The sequence below is a fragment of the Tiliqua scincoides genome, chromosome 3 (genome assembly GCF_035046505.1).
Source record: "Tiliqua scincoides isolate rTilSci1 chromosome 3, rTilSci1.hap2, whole genome shotgun sequence".
NCBI classification, from domain to species: domain Eukaryota; kingdom Metazoa; phylum Chordata; class Lepidosauria; order Squamata; family Scincidae; genus Tiliqua; species Tiliqua scincoides.
The window spans coordinates 195,319,115-195,331,564 of record NC_089823.1 but is presented as its reverse complement, the minus strand read 5'-3'; the positions used below and the strand labels follow the sequence as shown (position 1 = coordinate 195,331,564).

General features: G+C 40.9%; 1 protein-coding gene across 2 annotated transcripts in view; it reads right to left on the bottom strand.

Annotated features, from left to right (window-relative positions):
- VPS8 (VPS8 subunit of CORVET complex) overlaps positions 1-12,450 on the bottom strand; it is a 122,720-nt gene that overhangs the window by 97,490 nt on the left and 12,780 nt on the right. For both annotated transcript variants that reach the window (XM_066620293.1, XM_066620292.1), the window contains exons 8-17: positions 10,254-10,378; positions 8,717-8,803; positions 8,024-8,091; positions 5,839-5,992; positions 5,685-5,744; positions 5,064-5,171; positions 4,364-4,444; positions 3,867-4,037; positions 1,606-1,680; positions 852-887 (exon numbers count right to left, since the gene is read on the bottom strand). In XM_066620293.1, coding sequence (XP_066476390.1) covers positions 852-887; positions 1,606-1,680; positions 3,867-4,037; positions 4,364-4,444; positions 5,064-5,171; positions 5,685-5,744; positions 5,839-5,992; positions 8,024-8,091; positions 8,717-8,803; positions 10,254-10,378 — 965 coding nt within the window. The remainder of the gene's footprint in view (positions 1-851; positions 888-1,605; positions 1,681-3,866; positions 4,038-4,363; positions 4,445-5,063; positions 5,172-5,684; positions 5,745-5,838; positions 5,993-8,023; positions 8,092-8,716; positions 8,804-10,253; positions 10,379-12,450) is intronic.

The window sequence follows — 12,450 nt, the reverse complement described above, 5'->3', positions numbered from 1 at the left end:
ACACATACACCGCTTATCTCACACGCATCCACTCTGACACAGGAGCTCCATGTATCTGTATTATGTAGAGGCACTAATTGCAAAAAGAATCCAATTATGAAATCCAAACAATCACCACTTGATTAACAAGGAGAAGTAAAATAAACATTCCAGGCCACATCAACATAATTATACCCACAGTGAATCAGAGTTGCTTCATTATGGCCTTTAAATAAATATTGGCAATGCTGCTATAAAACAAATTTCTATCCCACCTCTTCATCAAGACTAACCTTGAAGCAAAGCTAGGTTTTCCTTCATTCACCATTAGTTTTCAACAATACACTAAACCCATTTTGAAACAGTACAACCTATATATGAAGAACAGCACTAGGAAACAGTTGAAATATAAACAGATCCATATGATTTGCCATCACATTGTCATTCTAGAACACTGCAATTGCAATTATTAGCAGCACAATTATTAACTGCAAAGAATAATCTTTACCACCTTCATCAATCCACTTTAAAGATTATCTCACTGGCAGGAAGCTATCTGCTCTGCAATTCTTTTGTATCTTTAGGTGTTTCTTTTAGCCTGACACACCTCTACAGCACCTCTAGAAGTGGACATGATGCTGCAAGGCAACATAGAGCAAAAAGTTTGGTTTCTTTTAAAATAGAGAGCAGACAATAGAATCTACCTTTAGGGAGAAAAGGGAGAAATTTTTTAGGAGCTAGTGTTGGTGAAAATATTCTGTTCAAGAATCAGTAAATGGATGCTTTATATTAATAGCCCATAATTTAAGTGTTGCTGATCTCAAAGTATGGGTTGGTGTTTTAACGAGTGTGTGCTTTTTCTTCTCACTTACCTCTCTCCAGCTCCTCAGAGTCATCACATGAACAGACTGAAAGTAGATTAAAGCAAGAGGATAAGTAAATAAATGGCTGTCTTTTGACAATAATTAGAGAGCCCTATAATTGCACAAAGAGGATGGTGAGGCAAGATTTTTGTTGGAAATGATAATGTGGTCTCATACAGCAATTACAAACCCAATTCTCCTCTTGAAAGACTTTTAGAAGATGCTTCACAGGTAATCTAGCATTTCCTCTCTGTTTCATATCAATTGCAGGTTACATTAAATTCAGCTTTGCACTAAGCCTTGCACTAAGCCAATAGCGCAGTAAACCCCAGTAAGTGTAAAAGTAAACAGAAAAAAGAAATAAGTTGCTCTGAGTACTCAGTTTCATACATGTTTAACTGCAGACCATCATATGCACCACAAAATTGATCTGTTGCTGCCCAGTTAAAGAAAACCAGTTGACCGATACAAATCTGGAGATGAAATCTTTTCTTAAGGCTATTTTCATTGAGGTATGTTACTGTAAACAGGAAAAAAGAAGTATTCATGGAGGGCCATTTGAACAAGTTGTAACTTGTTTTCTATTAAATTATAAATTCTCAGATTCCCTTCCATCTCGAGAAGGTATCTATACCAAGTCTTCAAAATATGTAAATATATTTGCAAGACTGCTCAAAAAAGACAGAATTATTCAATTAACAAACCTAGCAAATAAAATCAGTAACAAAACAAAAACAATAAAAGAAAGTTTGGCCAGGCTTACCTTTGTACCTAAATAAAAGATTTGACCACCACAATTGCTGATTGACTGGTAGCAGGCCTTCTCTCCCACAAGTGCCTATAAAAACAAAATATTTCTATTTAGGTAAGAGTATAGCACTGATATATTTTCCAAAAATTTGTATGAGGAATATCAAATCCACCTGTTCGGACATTTACCATGTCTCTGTTGTTTACTACACAAATTAATGTACCATGTTCAGTTCTTTGACATTCATTTGTACTTGAACAGAAAAATTTCAGTCCAGTGAAAAAGTTACAGTAAGGGAATGGGGTCCATAAGGTAGTTACTACCCAACAGGTTGAATATGTTTCAGTTTCATAATTCACAATGAAGATATTTGAATAGGTGATCAGATTTACTGAATGAGTGAGAATGAACCAAGCTATTGCCAAGTTCAAAAATCTAGCAAAAAAACCCCACACTATATACCTCCAGCACCAACAGCTATTCTTTCATTGTTCTCCGAAACCAAACAGAAATATACAGCAATCAAGTTGAATACCATGGAAAGCCTTTCTACACAATATGGATTCCTTGGAGCATCCGTAATAATTGAAATCCACTTATTTGAAAGTCTCTATGCCACTGCTATATGTTCCTGATAGCAGCTGGTACCACCATAGAGATGCTCCATGCAGCTCACACCATGACACTAAATTATGGTTCTGTTGTTGTATGCCACTTTGAACAGTGGAAAAGCAGGATACATATCTTTTAAATAGAGACACAATCTACATATTAAGTACTTTTCAAATGTTAAGGTTGCCACAACTACCCATTTGTAGTAGTATCTCATGTTTTGGCCATTATCAAATCAAATCAAATTTTTATTATGGCCACAGACCAGTATAATACAAAATCAATGCTGCCCTACATAATCAGCTGCATGAACTACATAAACTCAAAATAGATTAAAACTATAGCTTATATCCTAAAATTGGGATAAAATCAAAGTTAAAAGTAAACTTAGAAGTAAAAACAAGCTATCAAATAGTCTAAAACAGGCTAAAATTACATTTTGCATTCCAAAGTTGGGATAAAATCAGAGCTAAAACTAAACACATTAATGTTGTGGTCATTAAGTTCTAAAGATGGACCACGTGTCTATGCAAATCCAGTCACAAAGCATCTATTTCCTGGGGATTTTACAAATTGTAGTACATGGAAATGCCCAGTTCTTAATATTGGAAGAATTTTGTTCTCCAAACAACTTAACTGTATAACCTCAAAGAGAGGTATATCCTGGGTAGAGCCCGAGGGGTACGTGCCCCGGGCGCCATGTTAGAGGGGCACATAACTGCTCCCAGGCTCCGCCCAGTCAACCTTCATGCAGGCAGGGCACTGCAGACTTCACATTGCCTCCTCTCAGCAGAAGAGAAGGCTCCAAGCCTTCCCCAATGCCAGAGGAGACGCTGCGAAGCCCCACCCTAGGGGAGAAGGTCACAATGTTTTCCCCAAGGGTGGGGCACTGAAAACTTTGCATTGAGGCTGGGAGGAAGTACTGCAAAGCCCTGCCTGGGGCAATGACATTACAATGTTGTGTGATGTCATTATGTTGCATGACATCACTGCCTTAGGCGACGCGTTATGCCTCTGACCTCAAAAGTACAATATAAAGATATGGATAGAGGAAGGGGGATTTATGGTGCAGCATCTAGACCCAAAAATTTCAACCACTGTGCCATGGCACACTGGTGTGCCATGAATGGTCCACAGGAGTGCTGCAGGAGTTTGGGGAGGATCATACATTAGTATGGCCATTGGGGGATGGGAGCCCCCTGTTGGCAGTGAGGTATGCCTTGTCAATTGTCAAAACACTAATGGTGTACCTTTGTTATTTTAGCACCTTGTCAGTGTGCCGTGAGATGAAAGAGATTGAAAATTGCTGATCATACAGATAGATCATACTGCACTGCATACTTGACAATGTTCTTAATAGTTGTATCAAACAGATTAGAGGAACACAAAACCTACTGTAAGACAGAAAACTAGACACAATGTTATTTAATGCCCAGTGGCTGAAGCTGCTGTATCTTTTACATTTTCTTAAGACTTTGAGCCCTTTTGGGATGCGGAACCGTTTTTTTCATTTATTCTGGTATGTGAACTTTTGTTGAAAAGAGGTATATTATTATTTATTATTTTTATTTAGCAGGAGTTTCAGAGCCCACCTGTTTTCAGAGATAAAGTACAATAAACTACAATAATGTTCATTAAGTACAGGTCTCAGGCAACAGTACCAGTGCTTGGCTGACATTGCCTCCTGTTGCCAAGGATTTGAAGTGGCTGCTGTTGTACACCAACTGAACCTCTGAAATCTCTACAGTCTCAAGTTCCTCTTGTGTTTGACGATCTATCACATGCAGCTTTTCCACACTGTCCAGAAGCACAACTGTGCGAGAGTTTATCCACTAAAAACCAAGCAAACAAGCACAAACAATTAATACATGCACACACTAAAAAACCCCAAGTGATACCATGGTGAACTAAGCAAGCCTTCCCAAAACTTACCAAGTTTCTCAGTTAAAAATAGCACATAATTAAATGTTCAGGTTGGAATCTCAAAAACTATCTCAGTGAGATTCTGGCCCTTGAGGTGCTACGATACACAAGAACTTATGGAGAACACGCATCTTTGACTCACTGGGAGCAATTAAACCTGTGAGACAGAGGTGTGGTTGACCAGCTGATATCCAATGGTGTGTTATCTATGAATATAAAACAAATCATTACTTACTGTAAAATTTATGAGGTCATAATGCAGATGTAGCTGCTTCTGCTTTGTGACATGTATTGCTCCAGATTCATCTCTCTTTACCTGATAATAGAATTAGACAGTTTTCTACATTCTTCTCTGATCAATCCTTTATAGACAAAAATACTCTGCTTATTGGTGGGTGTGGACTAATCTCATCATTTGAGTACTTTTGAAATGCATGCCTGTCTGACAGCACTAAGACAAAATGTAAGCTGTCTCAAAAAGCAGGAGGACTGATACATGAATTAAAATATTACCTGCTTGACAGAAAATGAAATGTAAAAATGTAAGACATTATGGTTGATCAAACCACAAATCATCCAAGAAAGGCAATCATCCTGTGTCTTATTTACAGATCTATATCATCCAACCTTATGGTTTGTAATAACCCTTGCAATGTTAATAATTAATACCTTGTTACTGCAAACAGACATCTCTTTATTCCAGCTGTAACTCACTTCTTCACATATACCTGTGCAGTTTAACTATTCACATCAAAAAGGCCAACTCCCATTAATTTCAGCATACATAGCATGAAAACAAACAAACAAAAGACAGAGAGCAAAAAGCATTCTGCTATCCCAGGTATTTTAAGTTAACAGCCAAGATCGCTATAGAAGTACATACTGTATTTTTTTAAAAAGCAAGTTTCCAAGTTGACAGATAAAATGAACCTTACTAGAAGGAAATGCACAACATCTCCACGACAGAAGGCAAGTACAGGATTCACAGATGTCTGTACAGCAACAAAATGCCATGCCAATAAAGGAACACTGGATGGGTCCATCTGGAAAACAGAAAGTACTAGGTGTTTATATTCTGCAAAGTGAAAGGAAAAAGAGATAGTACTGTATACAGCACAGAAAAATGGAACGCTACATTTAGAAAGATGCTGTAAATCTGGAGTCCTCAGAGACACAGAAATTAACCTCCCATACTAACCAATTAATACTCCTTCGCTAGAAGAATATAGAAGTGAACATGACTCCACACACCAGATGAATCTGCACAGTTTAGTACAGAAAGGAGTGTGGGTTCCTTTCTGGGTTTTCAGAAAGGTGTGAAAGCTTTCTAGTACATTGTCAGTCCCCAGACTTGCAATCTCTGCCCAGAGCACAAGATAACTGCTTCCCAACTCATATATGTATTAACAACTCATCACAATACAGTCCATATCACTCAGAGCCTATAGAACTACATAAGGCTGATCTATACTTTCAAGCTAATGTTTTTTACAAATATTCCCCATTCACTATCACAGTGTTTTGAACTATTCGGAAAAGTTTACAAAAACACTCACACGACCATATGGAAAAGTCATCCAAACTTTCAAAGATGGCTTCAATCCAATGACAAGAATCTGCAGTTTAAAAAAATAATAAATCATCCTGTGTTCTACAATATTTTACCAGTAATTATCTTAAACACAGGATGCCTGTATAAAAGGAAATCACCTTTGTTAAGGAAGCCATTGCCAACAGAGAGTACTGCGTGATAGGATGGTCTCTCAGTTCAGTCTTCGCATGTAAAGGCTCAATGCAGCAAACTTCACCCTTGGAACCACTGAACAAGCACCGGGACTCACATGTTCTCACACCCATGACTCTCCTAAAAACAAGGCATATAGCATAAGCAAATACAACCAACTACAGCAAAATGTGTGTCTATAGAAAACTGTGAAAAATATATATAAACCATACAGTGGGAGCAGCAACTGTTACCCTGCACATGCCCGATCTCGTCTGATCTCGGAAGCTAAGCAGGGTCAGGCCTGGTTATTACTTGGATGGGAGACTGCCTGGAAATACCGGGTGCTGTAGGCTTATACCATAGTCTTTCATGACTGAAGGTTGCCAACCATAGGCATAGCTGGAGGGGGGGCGGCGCACTCAGGCTGGCAGCGAGGCAGGCAAGCGGCCCCTCCCTTCAGAGCCATTCCCAGTGGGGGGAGCAAAATGGCTCTGAAGAGAGGGGCAGCTTGCCCACCTCGCTGCCAGCCTGAATGCTCCACCCCTCTCCAGCTACGCCACCGAAACCATATCCTTTTAAATGTGTTGCATACCATTTTTAAATTGATAAAATTGATAATTCAGCACCATTAATACCAACTAGCAGAATATTTGTGGTTTGATTTTCACACTAGTCCAGTGTTCCTAACTTTGGACAGAGGGAAAAATAGGTAGTGCAGGAAAAAAAATTTCAGAAGTTTCTATTAAAATAACTTAGCACTGGTTTCATTTAGTTACAGCCCAATCCAATGTAAATCCCCATGCAACAATGCAGCAGTGCTGGCATGGGCTACGCTGTATTCTGCGGGTGATTTTTGATGGCTGGAAGTCTCCTTGGGGTAAGGGGACATTTGTAAACCCCAACAGCCACAACTGGTCAATTTGGACATCTGCCAGCAATATCACTGGTGGAGGTCTGATTGATCCATGCAGGTGGCTCAAGCCCAGGAAGCAGATTTGGATGTGGTGTATGCCAGGATCGCTGGTCCTAACTCTCCCCCCCCCCGAATCTGATCCACCCACCCTGTCACCTCCCTGTTCCGCCCTCCCCTGTGCTGGACTTAACTACTCCAGCAAGTCTCCCCATGACCATTTGCTAATTAGCAAACCCCTGCTAATTGGGTAAGATGCACTTTTTCAAGTGGGTGCTCCTTTTTTTAGCAGGGGGAGAGTAACTGGCCCACCTCACCCCAGCAGTGTCTGTTCTAGTGGCTGTCTGCTGGTATTCCTTGGCATCTTTTTAGATTGTGAGCCCTTTTGGGACAGGGAGCCATTTAGTTATTTGATTTTTCTCTGTAAACCGCTTTGTGAACTTTTAGTTGAAAAGCGGTATATAAATACTGTTAAATAAATAAATTTGCACCAAAGGAAAGGCTCTGATCTCCCTGCTGATCCTTCTGTGCCTTGTGCTGTCACAAGACACTTTACAATGCTTTTGCAACAGCACATGCCAGTGGAACACTTGATCCGACAGTGCAAGTCCTTGTTGGGATTGGGCCATTCATCGTTTAAGGGTTATCGTGTCACTCACTCAGGATGGGACAGATTAGCATCTTGAAAAATTTCCCTTGCTCCTCAGCCTGAACTATCTCAGCCTGCAATGTCTGAGCAACCCTTACTCCCTTCCTTCTCCATCTATTTCCCTTAACGAAAGTCTCAGTGTAAGATTCAATAGGAAAGAGGCTTCCCTGAGACACTTTGAAATCAATACAATTGAAGAAAAACCACATGGAAAAAAAGACAGGCTTACACATCTGGAAAGCCTGGGGCAAATCATAGTTTTCAGCACACTGTAAACATACATACATTATACGTCATGATCTAAAAGTCAAGTGACCATGGTAGTCCTACCAATGCACCTTCTTTCTGGGGACTGTGCAACATATGAACTGGTCTCAAGTCTCTAAATAGGAGGCAAGTTCTGAATGGATCAATAATGAGCAAAGAATTCTCAGCAATGCAGGGAAATAACCCAGCACTAAGTCTAGTCATTTGTGTTTTTTTGCTCAATGTTAATCTTGAAATTTTGAGCACAGCATGGATGTTGAAATACTTCACCTTGAGTTCTTACAAACTATATAAGGATTTAGTTTTTTTTCATTCTTTTAACAATAACCACAGCTATTCTTACTTGAATGACAGTTCAAATACTGAGCCTCCACTGTCGTTGCAAATTGCAAGAGTCGGGTCATCTGTAAACTGAACATAATATTAATTTTTCCTCATGAAATGTTCACCATAACTACCAAACAGCATGGAAAAAGGCTTTCTTCGACTCCAACGTCCCTAAGTATATCCCCCCACCACTTACCAAGTCCTTTCCCTGCTCTTTAAAACCGTATTACCTTTCTGCCCAATCCTCCCCACTATCCTCAAGTTTCACAAATTCCTTGATTCTTCATAAGGTCCATCAGTCTCGCTCCCATTTTTCCACTCTCCTTCCTTCCCCCAGTATTGTATCCACACACTGGCAAAAAGGGAATTTTAAAAATGCAAAAAAAACTGTAGTCAGAAAGAATAGAAACTGCATACGTATTTAGAGTTTGTTCTAGTAAGAAAAACCTCATGCAATTATGTTTTCTGGAAACAAAACTTAGGGCACAATCCTAACTAACTTTCCAGCACTGACCTAGCTGCAATGTAGCCTAAAGATAAGGTAACAAACATGCCCTTACCTTGAGGAGGCCCTCTTGACTGCCTCCCCACTGCAGGATACAGTGCATGCCACATTGGCATAGCTATGTCAGTGCTGGAAAATTGGTTAGAAATGCACCCTTAGAGATATGCAGCAAAGAGCTCACTAAACAAATGGACATATTTTTACCTTAATGTGTAAAATTGCTGTCCCTGGAGGATGAGCATCTGTTATTGATCTCAAAAGCTTTCCACTGGCCAGATCCCACATTGTAATCTAAATGTAAAAGACCATTAATTTTCATCAGTACAAGGTCTTATGAAGACATGAAGACAAGTTTGAGAGGTTCCCCAAACAAACCATCCATGCAACCAAACATTACTGAATTAAGATTTATAACCCTAATTACCAATAACAACATCTTGAAAGCATATGTTAAGACTGATCCCAACTTACAGGATCCCTAAGACTGATAGGATTGGATCCCAACCTCAATTTCTGGTTGGAAAGAAAACTATAATTTACAGGAGTTTGGCTCATGCCAATTCAGATTATAGTAGAAGTGCAGGAATCTGAGGGAGTAGAAGATGGACAAAAAATATCATGCAAACCCGCAGAAAGCTCTCGTCTGCCAAACCATATTTGGCTCTGACAGGGAACATGATGTCTAAACCAATCCAGTGCTTTCCACCAGCTTAAGAAGTCTCTTTCCACCAGTTGAGACAATATGGTTGAACAAGAATTCTGAGACCGCTAAATCCCAATTTCAAAGATTATGAGTACAGTTAAACAGAAGTGTTATTTGAGAGCTCTGCTGGGAAATGGAATATAAATTCCACAAGCTTCTCTGGATCAGACTGTAAAAAGCTGGCATTGCTGGATCAAGTTTAGCAATTCAGTTGACTAAATTAAACTAAAAAGTTTTAACTGGATTTTGAATAAATGTGCGAATAATTATTACCATTTTGAATTTTGTTATCTTTCTTAGTAGATCATGCAAATTACTATTGTTAATAATACTTTTTATAGGGTAGGAGCAGTGGGGATGAGTTTATGGAACCATGGGGCATTGGTCCAGAAAGGTTTGGGAAGCACTGATCTAGACCACTTTTGTCCTCATTGTTGTCATTACACTCTAGATCAGGGGTGCTCACACTTTTTTGGCTCGAGAGCTACTTTGAAACCCAGCAAGGCCCGGAGATCTACCAGAGTTTTTTTTACAATGTTCGCGCCATCATAACATATAACATTTATGTGTACAATGTATGTTGGTGTACCTTGAGCCCCACTGAGTATAACAGGACTTACTCCTGACTAGACATGCCTAGGATTAGGCTGTGAGGCTGCAATCCTAGCCACACTTACCTGGGAGTAAGTCCCATTGAGTACAATGGGCCTTACTCCCGGTGTTTCCTCCCAGAGGCACCTGAAGGGGGGGGGTCGGCACTCCGCGATCTACTCTATTTGCCTCGCGATCTACTGGTAGATCGCGATCCACCTATTGAGCACCCCTGCTCTAGATAGTAGTTTCTGAAAAAATCAGGGGCTGGTAGATAAGTCACAGTAGAAAGAGAAGAAGCCAGTTCTCAAATTATGTGAATACACAGAAAATCACAGTGTCTAAATTGACACTGCAGTCCTATGTGCACTTACTGGGAAATCAGTTATATTGATTGAAACCCACTACTGAGTAAGAATGCATACAATCATGCTGTATATCTATTACCTGTCCTTTTGCAAAACCACACAGAAGTCTTGAACAATCATTGTTGATACTAAGCGCAGATATGGCCCCATACTGTGCTCCAACTGCAGTACTGCCTAAACAAAGCCGAAGGGCCTGGTTGGGATCTAAACAAAAAGGAAGTTTAGTTACTACTGGATGTGTGTAAATGATGTGGATTAGCATCTCAGCATTCAAATCTGGGTATTTCTTCAACCCTGAAAACAAAAGGAAAACTATACATTTTGAAGTTGCTCAATTAGCCACTGCATTCTTGATTCTCCATATCATAGTTTAAAGCAGTAGCTTCTGAACAGTGGCCTGCAGGCCAGATCTGGTGTGCAGTGTTACCTGTCCGGGTGCAGCACAACGGGGGTAAAGGTTTTCCTGTTCCATGCCATAGCCTCTACAGATCTGCAGCTGATCTTCTCAGAACCTTGCACAGGACAGCCACTTCTGCTTCCTGTTGCCCCAGCAGGCTTTGTGCCCCAATTTTCGGGAAGAAGCAGCTGCCCAGCATGAGGTTCTGAGAAGACTGCAAAATGTAGAGGCTGTGGAATGGAAAGACTTTGCCCCGCTGTGCTGCGCCAGGAAAGGTAACATTGCACATTGGATCTGGCCTGCTGGTCGTGGTTTGGAAGCTACTGCTTTAAACTATTATTTTGACAGGTTGCAACACTGCAACGCAGCAGTCGCAGTTTGGAGACCACCGATTTAGAGAATCAAGAATGTGCCACATGTTCCCTTCCTTCATCTTGCACCTTCATGATATTTGAACAAGGCAAGCTATGATAACCTCTCAACTAGAAATTTTGCCCATGAAAAGTTTTGGGTGAAGTGTGAAATATGAGTAGCCATGACCAGAGTGATTAGAAGATGAGAGAATTTTAAAATTAATTATAAATAAGAATGCTAATCCGAGACACATGCAGAGATCAGAACAGAGACAGGAAGACAGATGAGATAAAAGAAGGACAGCATTAGAACAAAATCAAGGCGAGGACTGATCAGAAAATAATCATGTACTTTCAAGGAAATGAAAAGCACATATTTTGGAACTATCAAGGTAAAAACGGCTTAAAAACAAATACAAGAAGATGGAGATTCAAGAGAATTAAAGGTAATAAAAAGTAATACTTAGGCATATCTGATACAATAAATAGGAACTTCATCAAGATTAAGAAAAAAAGGATGGGGAACACGTGCCTTGAAGCACAGTCCTATAAATGTTTACTTGGAAGCAAGTTCCAGGGAGGTCAGTGTAACTTACTCTCAGGTAAGTGTGCACAGGATTACACCCTTTCTTTTCCTGAAATTAAATTTCCTGAGATGAAATTTCCTGGGATGATACTAAGAGCCCAACTTTGAGCTTGGTGCTCTGGCTTTTTGCTTACCACCAGGACAGCGCCCATGTTAGCCCAGTGCTGGCCGGTGCTGAGCTAGCGCAGGTGCCTGTCCTCCGCTGCTTGGTGGTCTCACGGACCGCCGAGCCGTGGCACAGTAAGTGGGGGCGGGGAGGGGGGCGGGGAGGAGGCATTCCAGGAGGGGGGAGGCAGGCGGAGGGGGGAGAGAGGACAGGGAGGAGGCATGGCAGGGAGGCGGGGCAGAGAAAGGGTGGGCAGGAGGCGTGCCAGAGGAGGGAGAGAGGCAGGTCCCGTGGAGCTCCACTCCACCGGATCCAAGGCGTTTGTGGGGGGCTTGGCGCCCTACATGAATGCTTTTAACTCTACCCATTGCAGGGCTGCTTCCCTTACCTGGGAGAAGGGAAGCAAAGTCCCCTTCTCCTGAGGTGGCGCCCACAGCAGACTGAGGCATGCAGGATGTGGCAGGAGTCGTTCTCGGCGCCGCTGCAGCCGTGTACCCCGGGCAGCTCAGCATTGGGCTGCCCATCATCAAAGATGAAATATCAGAGATAAGCAGAACAAGGCAAATAGTGTAGAAGCAGATCAAGTTTATAGAACATGAGGAGCACAATGACAGGAAAGACAAGACAACAGAACTTAGAGGAAGAGTAGGAGGCCTCAGCAGAGAGCCCTGAAGAATGACAAAAGAAGTGAAAACTGAAGAGAAAGGAAACCATTACTGAGAAACTCACAAGCACAATAAAATAGATGTAAGTGAAAACAAACAAGACCTATACCACAAAAACTCAGCCTAGAAAGATATAAATAAAGATCAGGATCATTAAGAGTTATTAAAG